We start from the raw sequence: 20,485 nt of genomic DNA on the forward strand, positions 1-20,485 counted from the left end.
TCCCTGGGGATCCACGGAGCTTCGCGCCCTCTCCGGCATTTCCGCCGGCAGTGGCAGGAATGCGGCGGCCGTAGGAACAATGCGGCACCTTGCGCCCATCCTCTCCGTGACGAGGTCAGGAGCAGCTGCCCAGGCGCAGCCCCGCGCTCAAGGAGCAGGCAGGATGCAGATGGAGATGACACCGGTCGCAGTTTCCTGCGGCAGGATGAGGCCAGCTTTCTCCAGCTCTGCTCCAGATGCTGAGCCAGGAGCGCTGGGGGCTCGGTGCTGTGCGTAGCAGAGCTGTGCCCGCTCCCCAGCACCTGACGTGGCCATGGCTGGTAGCAGCACTTCACAGCTCTGTGCCACGGGATGCTGCAGCCCCTGTGATGGGACGGGCAGCAAGGCTTGGTCTGAGCCCCAGCCTGGCCAAAGCACTGCTCGCACAACTGAGGTTTATTTGGAACAGACAGATTTCCAATAAATTATGTAATTTAAAAATTAAAAACAAAAACAAAAAAACTACAATAAGAGCCTCAAGGTCCTGGATCCTTGGCTGCAGGGGAACACAGGCAGTGGGATGTGGTTGGGTTCGTGGGTCTCAGGCTGGACATTGGCACCCGCAACTCCCAGTGCAGGCAGGGCTCAGCGTAGTGTTTGAGCAGGGTCAGGCTCCCCCCTTTCCAGCCCCCCAGCACCAGAGGCCCCCAGCTCCTTTCCTCCTACACTTGAGGCTCATTATCACCCCTCACCCTCTCCCCATCAGGACAGACAGGAAGGCACCCAACATTGCCCGCACCCCCAGCTTCCTCAGGCAGGGTCAGGGTCCAGGAGTTGGGTCCTGCTCCGTGCCATGCCTCAGAGAAACCATGTGCAGCCCACAGTGCTGCTTGATGCAGGCTCCTCCACCCGGCCACCAGCACCACTGGCTCAGAAGGAAGCCAGGGCACAAGGGAACGGAGAGGGGAGAGCAGGCAGCGCTCTGGTGCCAGAAACCCAGGGGCCACAGCAGGGGCCAGGAATGACAAAGCCTTACCCACAGACAGGGAAGCAGGAAAGAGGATACTGCACTAATGGAGGGAAGGGAGGAGGCCACGCGCCCAGATAACCCTCCTGGCACAGTCCTTTCATAGCACAGTGACGGTGTGTTGGGTTGAGTCTGCTGCATGGCTGAGGGTGGCACGTGCCCAACACCTGTAACAGCACAGAGCTCCCACCAGCACCGCAGGGACAACAGCACCAGCAGTCTCCACTCTTCCCTGCAACGACTCCAGGGGGTGACAAGGAGAGAGAAGCGCGGTGCAGGGAACTGGTGACACTAAGGAACGGCTGCTGGCAGCGTGCTCAGCTCTCAGCAGATCCAGCCGGATCCGGGGGAGAAAGCAGGAAGCTCCCGTCGTGGATGGCAGTGCAATGAGTGCGCAGGTCCTCTGCAGTGTGGGGTACAGCAGCGGGAAGGAGGGCACAACGCTTCCCTCGCAACTGTAAACACGGCACTTGGAGTAGCTTAGAGCCTTCTGCCCTTCAGGAGCCACCAGCGACACAGGGCCCAGTTTGGCAAGAGGCAGGAGTCACTCCTCATCCCCGGCAAGCAAGAAACCATAAAGGAAATTGATGGCACGCTGGCGGTCCTGCTGGGTCTGCTTGGTCATCAGATTGGGGGGAGGCCGCAGGAGGAGGCTGGTGAACAAGGTGGCTGCAGAAGCAAAGTTACAGATCAGGAACGGAGACCTGAGAGGTGCCAAGAAGGGGATGTGCTCCAGGGAGAAGGCAGAGATGACAGCCTTACCGATCATGGTAGCACTGACATTGTTGTCTTCAGAGTATTTGAGCAGCTCTCGGAGGAACGAAATCAGGTACCGAAACACACTGCGATGGCAGCGAGGCAGCTGAGAAATCACCTGCAAACAAAACAGACACGGCGCACGTCGCTCCAGCCAGGCCGAGCTGTGCAGGTCTGGACTGCAGGCAGGCAGCATTCCCCTTCTGCTGCACAACCAGTGAGCCACCAGCTGCAACCCATGGCTGATGGCACCGCTTCAGCTCCTGCCTAACTCTCCCTCTAAGAGAACCACACCACCAGGTAAAACCTGACACTGCCCTGAGGCTCCTTCCCTCTCATCTTCTGCTGGGATCCAGTTGCGTGCAGCAGCACGAGGACCAGGATGAGAGGCTTCCTGAGGCCAGCTCTGAAACATGCCTGATTTCTTCCTCTGCCTGAGGACATGCCTAGCTTTGCTCGTGGCCCCAACAGCTGCTTCTAGGAGTTGCTCAGTCACAGTCCTTAGAGGAAGCACAGGAACGGTGGTGCTCTGCAGATGCTTAAGCCCTTGAGACCAGGGGAGGTTGTTTCAATCCCTGGGGCTACTCCTCATGCGATCAGGGTGACACTGTGCACACTGGGGGTCTCTTTGGAAGCCCCCAGCTCCCCTGGGATGGCAGCGACAGCCTTCTGACAGGAGAGCACAGCCAGAGCACCCAGCTCACTGCACTCACGCCATGAACTCCCCAGAGCACACCTCCCAAAGCTCCACGCCAGCCCATAGGAACACAGTGAGCCCCAGCACCGAGCCAGAGCTCAGAGCAGCAGGGAAATCTCCTCACCTGTCGGCAGAGCCGGCTGTCATGAGAACAGTCGAGGCACCTCTGATACAGCTCATAGCAGATCACCGGCTCCGGCAGAGCCTCCAGGAAGATGAGGAGTGCTTCAGCCACAGAGTGGTTGCTGCCCGCTGGGCAGAGGCAGTCAAGGGGCACACAGAGCAGACGGATCACCCCCCTGCCTCTCTGCTTTCCTGTCTGCTCAGCTGCTGCTTCCTCCCTGCAGGCTGCACCGGAGCCCTGCCTAACTGATTGCTCCCCAACACCACAGCCTTCCCTCTCTGCTCTCCCCCAACCACACAAAATGCTGTTACATGCACCTTGCACTGCGTTTGCCCACCCCTGAGACCCTCTGTTCCAGCAGCCCCTTCCCCAGGGGTTCCCCAGAACCCAACTGCCAGTTCCTGCTCTGGGCACAGCCTCACAGCAGCTTCCCTGCAGCTGTACTAGCCAGAGGGCACCTCTGGGTGCAGAGCAGAGCCAGACCTCCCAATGGGATCCTACCACAAAAGCTCTCCCAAGGGAGATTTCACAGCAGAACTGAGATCCAGCAGGCTCCTGGGAATGCCATGTGCAGCAAGGATACGGATTGTCTCAGGGATACTGGTGTCCAGGCAGTCAATGATCTGCTGCAGCTCCTCTTGCATGCCTGGAGTCTGAAACAGATCCTCCTGCCAAAGACAGTGGTGTCAGCACAGAGATGAGAAAAAGTCACCTTCCTCATGGAAGCTGAGGCACACAGGGTGAGAACTGGTACCCAGGCAGCACCTCAAGCAGAGGGGAAAAGCTTTAAAAACACCAAACTGGAGCTGATCTGCAGGTGCCGTGATGAACCGAGTCACCAAGCTCTCAAAAGCTTCCCACTGCAGGCAGAAGCCCTCCTCCTCACCTGGTGGCAGGCATGCTTGTACAGGTGGTCCACCAAGAGCCAGATCTCCTTTGGCATCTGCAGTGGCATCTCGCTTGCATCCTCACTGTTCAGGAAGCCAATCTGCAGCACAGACTTCTCCTGGTGGCAAAGAGCACACAAGGTTACAGGGAAACTCCAGTCTCTCCAGAAGGGTCTTGGTAAAGAAAGCCTGGAGGAGGGAAGCAGCAGAACCCAGGACTCACCTGGTCCACCTCCTGCAGCATAGAGACATCAGAACCCTGCCCCACTCCCTCCCACCACCCCTCACAACAACCTGCTGGCCGTCACAAACCAGCAGATGACAGTCCCCAAAGCCAGCAGCTCTCAGAGGACAAGATGACCTGTCCAAGCCATCGCTCCCACCATCATCAGAGGATCACAGCATAACGAGTCCTGCTGGTGCATTAGCTTCCATGTTTTAGTTTAAGCCCAGCTGCTCTCTGGATGTCCAGTCAAGGACGTGTCTTTACTGGCTCTGGCGTACTCTGATGACAAGTGACTCTCAAACAGCTCGGTTTTCTGAAGTGTTTCCTGATTTTCCTAAAGAAAGGCGCCTGCTGAACACAGGCTACGCTGACACCACTCTCATATTTTCCTGCTGTACTCACGCGAGGCTGCTGAGGAGCTCAACTGCTTACAAATCTCCATACACCCATCTTTAACAAGATTTTCTTGCTTCATTTTATTCTCACTTTATGATTGCTCACGATCCTGTGTGCTCACAAGGAAATACCACACGCTGCTCTCCCAAAGCACAATCAGCAAAACCAGCCAGAAGAGACCAACACAAGCAGGAACGCATCTGAAGGACACCAGCAGAGGAGCACCACAAGCCCAACATAAAGCACTTCATTTTTGCTGCTAGCTTCCATGACAACTGTGATCTCTGTCCCTGTGCAGTGCACACAGTTGCCCACGGCCAGCTTGGGCTGGGTTTGCATGGCCCTGATTCGAGCCCCAGCAACACAGGCACCAGCCACCTCTGACACACAGCACAGCACAGGTTTGCCCCGCACACCACTCGGTTTCACCCTGCTGGGTCATGGCTGCACACCTACCTCACCCATCCAAGCACACACAGGGAAGCTTCAGAAGCAGTTAAGCAAGCACATTACTCACTACTTCCTTTTAAGAGAAAAAAGGCAAGAGCTGTGGACCTTCCTTGAGAGCTAAAGGCTCTTCACCAAAGAAGTCCCCACTGCAGGGCATCGTAGCGCTGGGGCCGAGCAGCAGAGCAGCACACGCTCTGCCAGGCTGCCCTCCTGAGCGCTGCAGAGCCCTCCCCAGCTGCTGGAGCACAGGCACAAGAGGCTCGGGCTGTCCTTGAGCATCGGCTGGGCACCGAGCGCCCTCTCCTGCCGTGTGCGAGGAACAGAAGGCATCTCCGCCCCCTCTCCGCAGGAAGCAAGATGCTCTGCAAAAGGATGCTCCCAGGAGGCACCCAAATCCTCCCTTCCCTGCTGCTAGGAAGGAGCGGCAGCTCAAGCTGCCGCTGGAGGAAGCAGAGGAACATCTGCCTCCTGCAGGAGGGCACGTCAAGATGGAAAGAACAGAAGATTGCAGTCGATTAGTTCAGCCCTTTCCCCACATCTGGTAAGGCTGCTGTGGTGAATCCATCTGGTACGTGTGGTCAGAGCTAATTCACACGTGTGACAGCTCGCCAGTCGTTGCCGGAAGCATTCACCACTGCTGCCTGGATCAGGAGGTGCTTTGGTTGGTTGGTTTTGCCCATAGCATATTTGGTGAGGTTTAAGCAGCTCAGTCAGGCTGGCCCCATCTTTCTGTGGGGTCACTTTGTGCTCCTATGTGCTCTCTTCTATTCTGGGCCCACGGCTGCGCTAAGAGGCTTTGCTGGAAAAAGCACTCCCTCTGCTCCCACCTCCCCTCCCCTCTTCAGCAGAAAACCAACTCTCATTCTTTACAGACAAGTCACCAAGAAGCAGACTTTCCCAGCAATTAATCGCGTTACCTTTTCTAAGAAGCTGTCTTCTCCCTGAGAGCAGTGGGAAAGAGAGGAAAAAGTATCATTAAGAGAGAGAACGTGATCTCAAATTAAGCAGACACACAGTAGGCATGAGGAGAACCCACCGAACGGCAGCTCCTTCACACGTTTTGCTGACGTGGCCAAAGCTAAACCTACAGTGGGAGATTTGCCTGTCAGTTAGCAGAAATCCTGCTCACATGATGCACGGCTTCACCAGGATTTCTGAAAACTCCTCAAAGCAGCCTGGCAGCAGCGCTGCTCACTGCTGAGCCACAGGCAGATGAGAAATCTCTGCCAGCAAGAAGTTCCCTTTTTTGAATCTGCCCTCTTGGAAATAGATGTCCCTGTATTATTTCAGCCATCCTGCCCTGCGACCAGGCCAGAGAGAAAACAGACACCAGGCTAAATCTGTATTTCTGAGCGTGTGGCAGCTGTGGAGCTAGCAGGCCCCCTAAGCAGCTTTGTGTATAGTCAGGGAAACGAGTGTTTGTGCTCAAAACCCCAGGCTGCTCGTCTGTCTCAACCTAATAGCATTAGCACACTGCACTGAGGAGCATGCCAAAGCTCCTCCAGGCTGCATGTCCAATCCCTCAGCCAAAGCAGTGTCTGCTTGACAGTGCCATGCTGGCTGGCTGCTTAAGACACTGCTCAGCGAAGAGCATGAGAGGAAGCAAGCTAAATTTTGGCAGATCGACCTCTCAGGTTAGGAGCAAGCAAACCATTCAAGGGCTGAGCTAGACACAAAGCTACAGCAGCCAAGGTGCAGGACATGCCTGGGGGGAGCAGCCCCTTTGCTCCCCTGTCACCTGTGCTGTGCCTGCTTCCTTTGGAGGCTCGCTGTGTTCGAACACAACTGGGACAGGGCAGCCCCTGCAGAGAACACTTGGCTCCAAAGATGAAACAGCACAGGTTCTTCTTCCAAGGCACTGGGAGAGCGACTGCAGTCACAGGCTCAGGACAGCAGAGCCACACTGCACAGAAGCATGGCTTCTTTGGTGGGTGGGTGAGGCATGGCAATGGCCTCACTGCCACCTGTCCTGCTCCTCGCCTCTCCTTCCTGGGCCATTCAGCACCATTGGCTCCATGATAATAACACACACCCGAGAAAAGACTTTTCAAGAGGCTTCTTAAAGCCTACAGTAGGACCCCAAGAAAAAAAAAAAAAAGAGATGAAGAGAGGTTAATACTGAAATTCCAAAAGCAGGATGCTCAGGTGGCTGCAGCTTCTGCTGAGAAAAGCAGGAGAACCATTTCCAAACACTCCCACCTGCACTTTGCTATCCTGCACCAGTCTGCTCTCACACCCTCACCGAGCTCCAAATCTCCCAAATTCCAAATCAGTTTTGCCAGGCCAAGAAAAATGCTTGATGCAGTGAAGCCCTCACACCATGTAAGTGCAAGAGAGAGCATGCTTCATATACAGACACACTGCCTGCTTTGCACGGTCCAAACATTTGCTAAATAGGTGTAACTGCAGCAGAACAGCCCTGGGCTGTGCAGGGTTAACACACTCACTGCTCTCCCTTGGAGAAAGCGCTCGTCTTTTCCTGTCTCCAGGAATTTCTCAGCTCACAGGTATGATCAAAGACAGCAGGCCTGAAATAGCTCTAACGTGGCACTAGCTTTATAATCTAAGTGACTACACTTGGCTTTGGGCTGTGACACATTTTATTCCTTCAGCCTGCTTTCCAAGTTCCAGCTGAAGTACTGCAGTCCAAGTGACCTCACTGACTGAAGAGACTGCTGCTCTCCCACAGATACTGGGACAGAGTGCTTTCATGTTTTGCTCTTCTCTGGTTGTTTTGCTTCCTGTGCTTCTCTCTGAATAGCACAAGAAAGAAATCTAGAGGTAATGGAAGCTGAAGAGGTGTCAAAGAACAGATTAGTCAGACAGAAAAGCAATAGTGTGTATCCAAGAGGACAGAAAGGCCAGGCCTGATTCCTATCCATCAAGCAAGCAGTCAGCAGTGAGCACTGAGAAGCTAAGGAAGTCACCAAGACTGACAAAATGCTCCAGACCAAGTCTGACACATTTCTAAAACAAGGAGGATGACAAACAGCTGAATCCTGAACAGCCTGAGGAGCTTGAGGCCTGGATTAGTTGCTAGAATTGAGGAGGCAAAAAACCTACAAACCTGAATCTTGCCACCTGGATTCTTCTCAGCCTAATCTTGTGATTACAAAAAATGTAATTCTAGTGTAACAAGTGGTCTTTCTGCATGTTGGGCCAATGAGAAAAGTGGATGTTTACTAGAAAGGGAGGGAACTGGAAGAGTCAGCAAGGGTAGGGCAGCTACTAAAGGGAAGAGAAAGGAGCTTAAGCCAGCAGGAGTGGAAGCTGTCAGATCTACAGATGTGAGTAAGCAGCAGCTCATCAGACAAAGAAATGAATGGAAGGACAAGACTGAAAAGTATGAGAAGAGAGGACAGCTGTAACACATCAGAGAGACCGAAAGAACTGGCCTAACTGTTCATGTGAACAGAATACAAATGGCCTTCCTGCCTGAACAGGAATGGGTAAGGGGACTAAAACTCAGCAACTGTGAAACTGTGTCGAAGCGAGGCCAGGAAAGGCCATAAGAAAACAGGAATGAAAGCAGGCTGAAAACAAGAATGAATGCCCCCAAAACAGGATGGAAACCCAGAAACAGCCTCAGGGTACCAAAAAGGCAAAAGATGATGAGGGCACAAACATCTTGTAGGCATAAAAGTGGTTTTGGAAGTATGTATATTAACATACTAGGGACTGGTGAAATTTGGAGTTAAGAGTTATCTCTGCACTGCAGAAGAGCTTGCTCACAGTGGTTAGTGTGACAGGAAGTGACTGGAGAGGCTGCAGGACTGGCCATTTGCTGAGCTGTAGCCATCAGCATACTGAACAGCACCAAGTTCCTTTCTTCGGTCCCACTGCTGCCTGTTCCTCTCCGTAAGCAATGCAAATACCACAGCAGCCCAGAAGGAAATGGATCCTGTAGCCCTCCATGCCATCTCAGAAGAGAGTATTTCAGTCACACTGCTTATGGCACCTCAGTGCCACTCAATCTGAGCATGCCAGCACCAACAGGCAGCAATGCACACGCAGGGAGATGGGATCACTGCTCTGTCTCAACGCCATGGAGTATTTAGTCAAAGAAACTGCAGATAAAGTATGGGCTACCAAAAGGCATTGGTGGTGGAAGGAAATCACAAACAACAATCTCACACTCTGGAAGAAGTAAATCAGCTTAGAGGCAGCACAGCTGACCCAAGCAGAAGGCATTACTCCTGCTTTTAGAAGGGAATATGTTCTCTCCCTGCTAAGAGAACTGCAGGGTAAATACAACATGCCCACTGACAGCAGCCTGTGCTCCAGGAATAATGCAGCTTACCAGGTCAATGAGTTTGGTGACTGGAACTTCCCGGATGGGTTGTCTCATTCGGCACAGGGCCTCCAGAGAGGTGCCAAAGCAGCTGGGCAGGTAGCTGCCACTGATGGTGAGGAAATAGTCCTTCCCTCTGTCCAAGTGAAGGACGAGAATATCCTCAATTTTATCCTCGCCTGAGTTCAGCAGGGTTACGGAGTCCTTACTGACATACACGTCCAAGGAGATGTCCACGCTCTCATCTGCAACAAGCAGCAGCTCTCATCAACAGAGATGCACTCCTCACAGTGACAAAGAGAGACACAGCAGGGACAATGGCCACAAAACACAGCAGACAAACAAGGATGATGGTGGGAAGGGAAAGAAGGGAAGGACTGAGCAGAGATGGGATGCCAATCTGCACCAACGTGCTACGACAGCAGCAAAACTCACTTGGCTCCAGGTAACCTCCACAAGGCTCAGCCCGAAGCCAGGGCTTACAGTACTGCTTGTCACTGAGCTTTGGGATGAAGGAGAAGTGACAGGGAACCTGTCCATTGTTGGTTATCTGGAACTTCTGCTTCTGCAGCTGCCGGAACTTCACGTTCTCAAAGTGAAACTGCAATGAGAGCAGAGAACACAGATCGTGTTAGTGGCAATGACAGAACACACAGACAGTCACCCTTCCATCATGGCAACCCACGAGCCCACACAATGCATGACTTCTAAGGGAAGATCTGTCATGAAGGCAAGGGAATCACAGAATTGAATCACAGAATTGTAGGGGTTGGAAGGGACCTCCAGAGATCATCAAGTCCAACCTCCCTGCCAAAGCAGGTTCCCTACACCAGGTGATGGTGGGAAGATGTTCCTTCTAATCCTTCTGATCACACAGTAACAGACAAATTTCCTACAATTCAGTTTGGTGAATCAAATCTAGCACTTCTGAAGCTGACGTGTTTGGGAAGTGGGCAGCAATTTGGATTTCATCCTCACTTCTCTCCTGCTCAGCTCCAGCGAAGGAAGAAAGTCGTTCTCCATTCTGTCCATCATGCGGACGATATCTTCAAACACCTTTCGGTATCTCTGCTCATCCACAACCTTTACCTGTGGAAAATCAGAAAATGCCCAGCTAAGCTTCTGATCAGCTTCACAGGAACTCTTTTGGGAGTGTTTCTGGGCAACGGGTCACACTGCTGGGGGTGATCTCTGCAGGACAGCAGTAACATCTTGCAGCGCTACTCATCGCTCTTCAGGCTATAGCCCAGAAGATAAGCAGCATTAAAGCAGCCAGCAAGACTGCTTTCCTCCCTATTACATCTGCAGGTAAAGGACAGCAAACACTGCAGCACTTTGGTATAACACTGCCCCAGCACTACACACCTGGGCTACACAGCAGCCACATGAAGACCACAGCTGCCATTTGCTCTGCAGAGGCTGGCACGGCTGCCAAGTAGCAGCACCCCCACCAAGTGCTGTGACACACTTCACTTTTTCTTTTCTCTGTGCTCTTGTCACAGCGTTCACAGCTGTGCCTTGGCTACAAGACCACCTCCTGAAGGAATAAGAGACAACACGGACGCCCTGCTCTTCCACAGAAGAAAGGAGGCCTTACCCCAATGTGGAAAAGCGCGCTGACTGGCTTGTGGTCACTGGTCTTCAGGTCCATATGGCTGCGATAGTGGAGCTGGTTGATGTTCCCACCCCTCCAGAGGATTCTGTCACACCACGCTGGCACACGACACTTCCCACTACAAGGAAAACTCAGGTTAACAAGGGAATCCAACAGTTCCAACCAAAGTCCAAAGCTGTTCCTCTTCCTGGCCAGGCAGCTCCCCCCACCCCTACCACCAATGAGCACAGCAGCAGTGATGGAATGAACTCCCACACTTCCCATGGCTGGAATGTTATGGCATTTCTTCTGCTTTCTTCCCCTTCCCTCTACAGTAGCTAAAATCCCTTCCAGCATCAGGAAACTATGACCACAAACAGCACTGTTTCCACAGTCTGAGTCCACGTGCAGCAGGTCCCAAACTGCTCTAGTTTCTTCTGCTGCCCTTCTGCACATTATTGCTTGATCCACCACCCACCGTTTCCATTAGGAAAAGCCTACTCAGCTATTACTATTATGTTACAAAGTCTGAATCCTGGGTTTTCCTTCTCCAGATTAACTGCAGCGTTGGTTCATAAACACAGGCAGAGTAAAATCTGATTGCTGTATGGTTCAGAACACCTTCTTGAGAGTTTCTCAATTCACAGCAAGTTTCTGCAGCTGATACACAAACGTCCATGGGAGGCACGAAGCAGACAGCAACAGGAGGAACCCCTGCTGCTATGCCAAGGTAGCCATCCCTGGGGGTGTGCAAGTCAGGGGACAGCATGACTCACAGAGAGCATTTCTTCCTCTCCAGCTCCTTTTATGCTGTTTGTCTCTGATAGCAATAAAAACCCCTTCCAGTGCACAGGCATCTGTGAGCTCAGTTTACCTCCCTTCATGTATTGAAATCACAACAACTGAGGGTTAAGGCCCACGTTTGCTCAGTGTGCACAGGATGTGCCTATTCAAAGTGGTAGGGAAAACAAAGGAGCACAACTTGCCTGTGCCCTCTAGCCACCAAAGTAACACTGAGAGGCATTTCTACCTTTAAGAAGCAGGAAATCACCTTTTGCAAGAAAATGTCAATTAGCAACAAGTTTACCTGGAATCCCAGCGATCTGTTTTAGAGTCATATTTATATGTGGGGATGAACTTAATCTCTCCCTCGATGAAATCTGCAAATGCTTTCTTATGAATACGTTGGATGTTCAGCTAGAAGCAGAAAAAGATCATTTTCCAAAATCAAACCAAAACAAAAAGCCAGATGAACAAAAACAAACCCCAAACCAACCGCCCCCAACCACCCCCCCCCCCCCCCAGCAGAGAACAGAACTGCAGGCAGAGCAACTGCAACTTGTGACCATGGGATTTACCAGAGACATCCCCAAAGCTGCCTCTCAGATGTTACACCTTCAGCAAAGGTCGAGACTCAACACACAGTGGGGTGTTTTCCAAACAGACTGAACACAACCAGGCACAGTGCTGCTCACCAAACCACGCAGAGAAATATTAATTGTTCCACTTGTGCTAAATGCCTTCATCAGTTTGCAGGCTTAAGCATCCCCATCATTAATATTTCACAGTCATTTGCTTATCAAAAGCACCCAGAACTGTGCTCAGATGACAACCTGACACTGCTTCCCTTTCCTCTTTTACTCTGCTGCAAAGCTTCCCAGATTTGGTCCTCACAAAAAATCTAAGCTGCAGCTGTTTGCTGCCTGAAGCTCTGTAGTACAGCACAAATGAGCTACAGAACAGAAACAATCAGATTTACTGTTAAACTGTGGGTCAGAGACACCACTACATTCGTTCACATTTCAGAGGTACAATCCTTCATCTTAAAGACACATCTGGTGCTGTCTTGCATTCCAGCACGCTGCAAAGAAACACTAAGTGGGGAAGACCACAGCACAGAATTTAGGTCAAACTGTGAGCTGCCAAGTCATGGTCTCTAAATCAATACCTTTTCCAGGACACTTGACTACAGCAGCTGTTGCTGCTGTTACAAATTCCCGTGCTCCAGCTTACAGCATGTCCTTACAAGAAAAATCTTCCAGCGAGACTCAAAGACACTTCCATAGCAATTGCCTGAGTCACAGCTAAGCCCAGCATTGCCTACAAGCTGGTTTGGTTCAGGGGGCTGATGTCACCAAGACACTCAGAGCTCTATCTATGCTCTAGCATCACTGCCTACAGGCACTTATTGCAGAGAGCCTGCCAGCTCCTCCCAAGCACAAGCACAACGTGAGCCAAGATGACTTCACACAAGTATGGAGCAAACAAAGGTGGAGTTCACTGACCTGGTCGTACATCAACAACTTCTGAAGCTCGTTCTTACTGATAAGGCTTTTCACTTCGTTGGCATCAGGGATACAAAGCCTGTAGTTCAAGTCTCCTAGCCAGATGACAACACTGAAAACAAACACGGAAAAGAAGAGGCAGCAGTCAGTATTGTAAACCACACAGGGAAGAAGGGGTGGATAGAATTGGCTGCTGGTGATTAACACTGAAACACACAGAAGACAACAGAGACCTGGAAGACTGAACTTGAAAGTAGAAATTTCTAGTGGCATCTGTCCCAGCCCTCCTGTTGGTCCTTTACAGCATCTCCTTTGGAACCTCACATGAGACTGAAGACTCGGTTTAATGAGAAACATTAAGAGTTTGCCTCAGGCTGAAAATAGCCTTGAGACCCCCACCAAATCTCAAACGAAGCAAAACCCACACGTCCCACCAAGGCTTCAAATCCTCCCAAGCTACACAAAGTCCCCCTGGCACTCAGACTCCTCCTGCATACAGACTGTGACAACTACAGAACTCTCTCCTGCTTGCTGATCAGTTACACAGGCTTACCTGCATGCATCTGCACGCTTGCAGCCTGTGTCATCCCAGGTTTTACCAGCTGGTTTCCCACTGCCTTTCCTTCAGCTCAGAACACCACCTTATCACCCACCCAGCACACACTGGCTGATGCACCATTTGCAAAAGCATGGGTATGCTCCCTTTAATCTTATGATCTCTAGAATGTTTCTATCTCATCAGTACCTGCTCTTACTCTGCTCCTCTCTGGGCTTCCAAACAGACCTACATCCTGCTGATATTCTCTCTTTAGCCCATAAAGGTTTCATTCCAGGATTAAAATCTAACCCTTCCTTTAGTACCAAAGCTCTTCCTGCTTACAACCAAACCTCAATTTTTCCATTAGAGAATTATCAAGGACAATCTAACACGTGACATTTTTAATGGCTTAATAATTAACTACAGAACTATCGTTACTTTGCAGCAGGTTTATGAAAGGTTAATTTATATGCTTTGTTGTACACGTGATGGGGCTTGGCTTGGATCACACAGCACCACTGTCCATAACAACAACAAAAAATCAAGCAATGCCTGTATGCCACCTCACTGTAAACGCTCATTAAACACAAGAAGTCTAAAAGGCACAAACTCTGCCCATCCTGCCATCCCTTTTCTTCCCATATCCACACTCCACTTACCATCACAATTCAACCCACCACATTTTCGAGCCCTGTAATGCTCAGCCACTGACTCAGAAATGCTGTTTGAAATGAGAACATTATACGTGAGGAAAATGCCATTACAGAGTGCCCGAGTGACTGCAGAGAAAGGTGACCTGGCAGCTTGGCTGCAGGTGCTACAGCGCACCAGGTGCCTTGGCATTTTTAATGACACTGTTAATTAAGTCAAAAAACAGAGCAAAACCTCTCGTTGCTGTGATTTTGGCTCGATCTCTATTATTTAACACCGCTTCGAGAAAGGAAGGCAGCCAAACTCACTCGTGTTTCATGATGTTGTGCTGAGGTAGGGTCCCATCAGGGGTGACAAAGCTCATCCGGGCACAGATGTCCTTGTAGTCCTGATTGCGGCGCTCAAAGTCCTCCACGTGAGCGGCCAGGTGGGAGTTGACAATGCAGAAGGTGGTGTTGTGGAACACGAAGCGCACCGCCACGCCGCCCTTGTTGCCCTGGGCAGGACAGGGACCAGAGGACAGAGGAGATCACACACACAGGGCACCAGGGAGAACACAGGGATGGCATGGAGATGAGAACGGGATCAGACTGTGCCATTTCTTGCGTGGGTACACGGAAGCAATAGACTGGCCTTGGTGACTCACCATCTTTCCGATGATTCCGGTGCCCACAGACTCTGTCACCACCTCCCTGATGTTGCTCAGCTGATCCTTCCTAGCGAACACAAGCAGCATCATCCCAACCAAACGGACCATTTGCACCTGCAAAAATAAAAGCAATCCTAGATTTCCAGAAGGGCAGTGCCCAGTTTGCCTGCTCTGTGCTCTGCCTGACTTCTCCGTCCCTCATTATGTTTTGTACTCAATCCACGCTTGCAACAGCACACAAGGATTCTCCTGTCCCAAAGTTAGCTTCTGGAAGACGACCCAATATCTCCCAACAGCCATCAGCAGTGCTGAGCTTACCACATTTCCCACTGTGGTGCTTTTCCCCACAAAACACTGCTGTCTTGCGAGGTAACAGAAACTTCACAAATGCACAGCAGTTTTTTTTTCTCTAATGCAAAGAGTTTCCTTCTGGAGCCAAGAAGTTCTTCCCAGCTGCAGAGCTAAACTCACAGGTGTTAACACAGTGCTGATGTGCACACCCCAGCAGGGATCACAGGTCTGCCAATGATTCTCTGGGCACTTTGTGACCCACAGTCTCCCTGAACCCTCCAAACAAGCCCTGCATCATCACCTTGAAAGCCAGTGCTGAGGCCTTCAGCCTGAGCACAGCCTGCATGCTCACTTGAGAGGCGTTAAGATGTGCTGGGATTAAGCTTAGTGAAAGAAGAAGCTGAAACCACAGAAATAAATGGGAAGAGCCAGAAAACTCAGCACTCTCCACAGGAGTGACATTTGCCTGCAACCACAAAGCCTTATCTATGGTTTCAGTCGCTGCTCTCTGCCTGCAGACAAACCCTCCCCCCCTTGCAAGAGTGGAAGAAGTTTGCCTGCGTTACTCATGTAACACAAAGGCAGAAGCACATCAGCCCCTCTGCAGTTCCCATCGTGATCCCTGGCTCCTTCACCACAAACTTCAGTTCAGTGAGGCATTCCATTCTCCTGCTGTTACCTACAACCCACGGCTCTGAGCTCAACCCAGAACAAGCAGCACAGGGGTGTGACAGCGAACACACGGGCCAGCAAGGAGGGGAAAGCAGCTCATGCAAAACAGTTCCCTACAGAGAGATGAAAAACAATGGCTTGTTTCAAAGCAAGCAGAGCGAGGAGCAGGTGCCACAACCGAAGCAATTCTGCCTCAAGGTAGCAGCCTGCAGAACATTCCTCCTCACAAATTATTCCATTCCTTCAGGGAGAAACTATTCATTTTGTTTAACAGCTCAAGACACACCTTGTTTCTGCACAATGGTGAGAAAGTAACACAGAGAAGGAACTTGAACCTGCTGCTATGGTTTTATTGAGCATTTAATTCATTGAAATCTGCCTCTTATTTTATAGCTGCTTTCATCTCTATCTTCACTAATTTCTGCTTCAAAGTGCAACGTTCCCCTACAACAGCAGGATGAGCAGACCTTCCAGACTCAGTTCAGCATATCTGACACACAGACTGCTAGACACATGCTAAGCAACAGCCTTCATTCCTCCAGTCTGCTTTGTGGGTCAAGTGAGAAAAGGGGAAACCCATTCCTATGCTCTTTCCAGTATTTCCAACCCTGACAAGCCCCCGTACCCCCAACAGAACTCACTTTCTTATACTTAGCCTGAGGGTGCAGGGACCTCTCCACAGCAGCCAGCCATTCCTGCTCCTTTGCAGAATCAAAGTAGAAAAAAGCCTCCGTGCTGAGGTCCAGCTCCTGGAATCTAAAACCAAGCCAACTTAGCAGAAGTGGAATGTGCTACAGATCACTCTCTTGCTATAGGAAGGTCCAACGTGAAACCTTCATGAATATCTCTTCTTGGTAGAAAAACCTCATTCTCTCTTCCTAAAGCAGCAGCAGTGCCTCTGAGACACTACTGCAATACAGCCCAGGAAACTCCTCTCTGCTGGAAGTATGACTTCTGATTGAGGACAGCCAGGGAGCTCTGCAGACACCTCAAGGAAAATCTCTTCTGCTACACCACAGTAAACCCTCGTTCAACTTGATAGCCCACCTCAACCAAAGGGCAATTCTCCTTTAGACACAGCTCAGCTTTGTGGAACCTCTGAGAGCACGACAGGAGCTTCAGATAAGCACACTACACCAGTACCAAGCACAAACCTGGCACCATAAGTAAATACAAGGCAATTGCTTCTCACCCAATGCAGTAGAAGTCGGGAGGCTCTGTGTCACATGCCAGCCAGGGTTCCAAGCCACTGTCTGGAGACTGCCCGTTCACATTCCACGTTCCCACAAAAAATCTACAATACAAAAGCAGTTGAACTGCAAGAAAACACAATAACCAGTGCACCAGCCCAGTATTTCCAGTGTACACAGAACAGCATCCAGGCTGGGAGAAGGGAACACACGAGCAATCCGTGCACAGGGTAATGACAACTATGGGGTAACTGAAAATATTCCTTAGCTTGGCTCATCTTCAGTGACACCAATTTTGCAGAATGCTACAAAAACAAAGACATTTTACTGGGGCCAGCAAACATCTGGCTCTGTTAAAATCACGTTGTGTGGGACGATGCTAAAGCTGTGGGACAGCTCCCTTTTTTCTCCTTCTGCCAATTGCTTTCAGTCTTACATGAAGGTCCAGAGATCTGACACTCATAAAGAAAATGACGCAAAAGGAGAAGCTGTGCTGCAGACATTTCTTTCCCTTTCAGTCTGCACAAATCCCCGTTTAGCCACCCAAGCTGGCAATGCATCAGCAGCTGCCAGATTTCAAACCTGGCCTGGATTTGAGCTCACAGAAGGGGTTACAAAGTCCCGTCACTCTCTCTGTGTGGTGTTGCCTGGTCACAGCTCTAACCTGAAGTTCTCAAGGTTGACATATTCCTTCTCTCTCTTTCCAAGCACGTGTTTGATGAGGCCTTCTCTTTGTCCTGACTGGTTGCTGGGTAAAAACATTTTGCGCATGGTGTCGGTTACTTTTGGCTGGTCTCTTGATGTCCCTTCTCTCTCTCGGTGAAACCTCAGAAGGAAGCAAGAGCAGAATTAAAACTGGTCCTGCTGTCGAGGAAGAGAAGGAAAAAAGGGAAGAGATTCACCATGCTACTTACTGCCTACTTGGAGGCACAGGAGGAGGTGGGGGTTCCCGGCGAGAGCCTGCTTGGTGGTTTTGCATGTTTCTCTTCTTCTCTAGGCTTAGAGCATCAAAGTCATCCTCAAACCCCAGAGCTCCTGTAAAGAAAAAGCCAAGCACAACTTAATGCAGCTCAGAACAAAGAAAGGAATGAAGGTAGCTCCTCGGGAATTGAAAGAGCGAGTGATAACAGCAATACACCAGCTCTGATAACACAGAGAGTGAGGGACAGGGTCAAGGCAAAACAGAACTTAACAAGGCACTGAGAGGAGCCAGCACTCAAGAAGAAATGAACAATCCAGGGCAACAGAATCAGAGGATGAAGATGTTTTGTTTTGCATGGGATATGGTGAGCAAAGGAAATGGGTCAGAAGGCAGCGTCGAATGCAGCATCCTTGCCACCAAGGGCCCAGTTCTGCACACACCACAGAGCTTGCAAAGGTGACAGCCACTTCAATACCTGGAGAAGAGGCCTGCAATAGACTTGGGAGGTTTTTCTCCATCTGATGCCAGCTGTCCGATTCCTTATGTCCAGGCAGAGAGTCCTTTAACTGAGCTGGAAACAGAGTGAGCCCTATCAGGTACTGCTGGTGGCCTGAGGGTTTCAGGATGACAGTGACAGCTCTGCTTACCTTCCTGTATGCTCTGCACTTCTGCGAGGAACCCCAGGCAATGCTCCTCATCAGGGATTTCAAAGAGCCTCTCAGCTGTCTTGTCGCCTTGTATCCGGATCTTGCAGCCTGCTTCAGACATAAACACAAACTCACAGTCAAGCCTGCCTGACAGATGTTACATCCTCAGAGCCAGTAGAATTACTACATATCCTCTGAGCTCTGCAAGGGAAGGCAACATCCAGCTACTCCTTCCGATGGCAATTTGCACCTAACCAAGTTTCACAGCACTTCAGAGCTTATCCCACTTGGGATAGCACCAGTCACATTTTCCTGTTTTTAGGAAACCTTTTCCCCACTGCTATCTCACAGAGAAGAGCTCTAAAAGTAGTAAGAAAGCACTGAAAGGGAAAGCAGAATGAGTGAATAGGGAGAGCTGTCATATGCATGGTGTTAAAAGGCAGATAGTAACCAGGGGTCAGGTCAAAGAAATGGAAGGGAATTGAGAATGGTTCTGAAGCCAATTCAGGGCCTTGAGAAGAGATTTAAGAAGTTAAAGTTTAACCAATTGCCAACACTTTTATTTGGACAACCGGATGTCTACAAAAGTCAGAAAACACTTGACAAAATACAACTCCAGCCTGGTCCAACAACACTACGTATGGAGGCAAGTAAAAGCAGCACTCATCGGCACCCAAAACAGGGCACAGTTTCCTGGAAGGAGCTTAACACACAACTGTCCATAGTTATAAAACTTACTGTTCGTAGCTATATCAATCAGCAGAGTTTCTTCTGCCTCTGAAAGAGAAAAGAAAAAGCACTGAGACTTCACCTTGAACACCGTGGGAAGCACACAGTCAAAAAAGCACATTGCCTGCTTCTAGCCACAGGAGTCCTAGGAAAGGAAGAAACCTCTCTGCTACTAATACCAGCTCCAGCAGAAAGAACGGCACATGTGGACAGCTCGGACAATCAGAATGTCACAGAGAAGACTGCTAACATTCAGAGCTCTCACGTATCTGGCCAGGCACGGGGCCTTTGTGAAACACCAGTCTGGCAATGAACCCGAGAGCTTATCTTACACAGCAAAAATGATGGCCAGAACTACACCAAATTACACAGAAGGTTATAAACTAAAATAAACAAGCATTTCCCCCAAGGGCATCCACTGCTATTTAAGTTCCTCCTAGACAACACCTCGAGTTATTTCCTACTCCACGTGCAGCTCTTTGGAGCTGGCAGCTTCGGGAGCTTTTGAACGGTCCCTGCAGGTTTGCTGAGACAAGGCGGCCCCACTCAGGTGTGGAAGGCACAGGAGCCCATAAACCACAAGTTTTACTTCTGGTGGAAGCACGCAGTCTGCACAGAGGCTGAGGTCAAGAAAAACCACGAAATCCCGTTTTTGCCAGCGAACGGCAGTGGATTCCGGCTGCCACGAGAGAGACGCTGCAGGAGGCCGTACCTTGCACGCACTTAAAGCGGCCGTTGATGGGAATGTAATCCGGCTCCGAGTTTTCTCTCTCTTGTGAGTGGATAAGGACCCTGCAGACAGAGCGAAGCCGTGTAAAATCGCCGGGCCGGCTCCTTCCCGGACGCACGGCCGATAGCGCAGCAATGAGCGCTGCCGGGAGCAGCACCGCCACCGCCCGAGGGACGCCGTCCTGCCCCGGCCAGCCCTGCACACCGGACAGGACAGTGAGACACCGACAGACAACAGGACGGCTCCGCTCGGTCCCAGTCCCGCCCCGCCGCCGCCCCGCACTCACCCGTATCGGCCGCCCCGCTGGGCCAAGCTCAGCGCGCACGGCTCCCGTCGCCCCGCCCGCACCTCAGTTCCGAGCAGACCCCGCGCCGCCGCCTGCCCTCCCCGCCGGCACCGCCCCCCGCCCGGCCGGCCCCTCCCCGCCGGCCCCGGGCGACTCCCGGTGCGTTCGGCGAGGCCCCAGGCCGCGGCGGGCGGCTCCATGGCGGCGGCGGCGCCTCCGTCTCCCGGCGACCCCGCGCCGCCCCTCCAGCGGAGAGCGGCGCTCTGAACAACATCGCCCCCTTGCGGCGGGAGGACCGCTCGGCGCGCACGGCGGGGAGCTTTCGGTCCCCGGCCCCGCCCCCGGGCGCTGATTGGCCGAGCGCGGCTCTCCTGTGCGGGGCAGGGCGGGAAGGGTCAGGTTTGAAACGCGGGGCGGCGGCGCGGCGTCATGGCGGACAGCGAGGAGGAGCGGTACCGGCGGTGAGCG

At 51.5% G+C, this 20,485-nt stretch overlaps 1 protein-coding gene across 5 annotated transcripts; it reads right to left on the reverse strand.

The window, feature by feature from the left end:
* Positions 1–424: 424 nt before the first annotated feature.
* On the reverse strand, positions 425–20,217 carry OCRL (OCRL inositol polyphosphate-5-phosphatase). 5 transcript variants are annotated; one of them, XM_042824990.1, is made up of 23 exons: positions 20,018–20,217; positions 19,714–19,793; positions 19,011–19,049; positions 18,273–18,383; positions 18,101–18,196; positions 17,618–17,738; positions 17,368–17,529; positions 16,706–16,807; positions 16,155–16,269; positions 14,548–14,664; positions 14,210–14,397; positions 12,713–12,824; positions 11,515–11,624; positions 10,431–10,566; positions 9,812–9,922; positions 9,269–9,434; positions 8,843–9,078; positions 5,460–5,483; positions 3,470–3,589; positions 3,167–3,251; positions 2,584–2,711; positions 1,769–1,880; positions 425–1,675 (listed from the first exon to the last, which is right to left on the reverse strand). In XM_042824990.1, the coding sequence occupies exons 1-23, from the start codon at positions 20,215–20,217 to the stop codon at positions 1,551–1,553; spliced, it is 2,796 nt and encodes a 931-aa protein (XP_042680924.1). In that variant the 3' UTR covers positions 425–1,550. The 5 variants fall into 5 exon arrangements, with proteins under 5 accessions (XP_042680924.1, XP_042680928.1, XP_042680925.1 ...); XM_042824994.1 differs by having other exon boundaries at positions 18,273–18,380; positions 20,018–20,096; XM_042824991.1 differs by lacking the exon at positions 20,018–20,217 and having other exon boundaries at positions 17,618–17,741; positions 18,107–18,196; positions 18,273–18,380; positions 19,714–19,757.
* Positions 20,218–20,485: the final 268 nt, after the last annotated feature.

The sequence above is a fragment of the Centrocercus urophasianus genome, unplaced genomic scaffold (genome assembly GCF_019232065.1).
Source record: "Centrocercus urophasianus isolate 14NV4802_14NV808 unplaced genomic scaffold, USGS_Curo_1.0 seq_24, whole genome shotgun sequence".
NCBI lineage: Eukaryota > Metazoa > Chordata > Aves > Galliformes > Phasianidae > Centrocercus > Centrocercus urophasianus.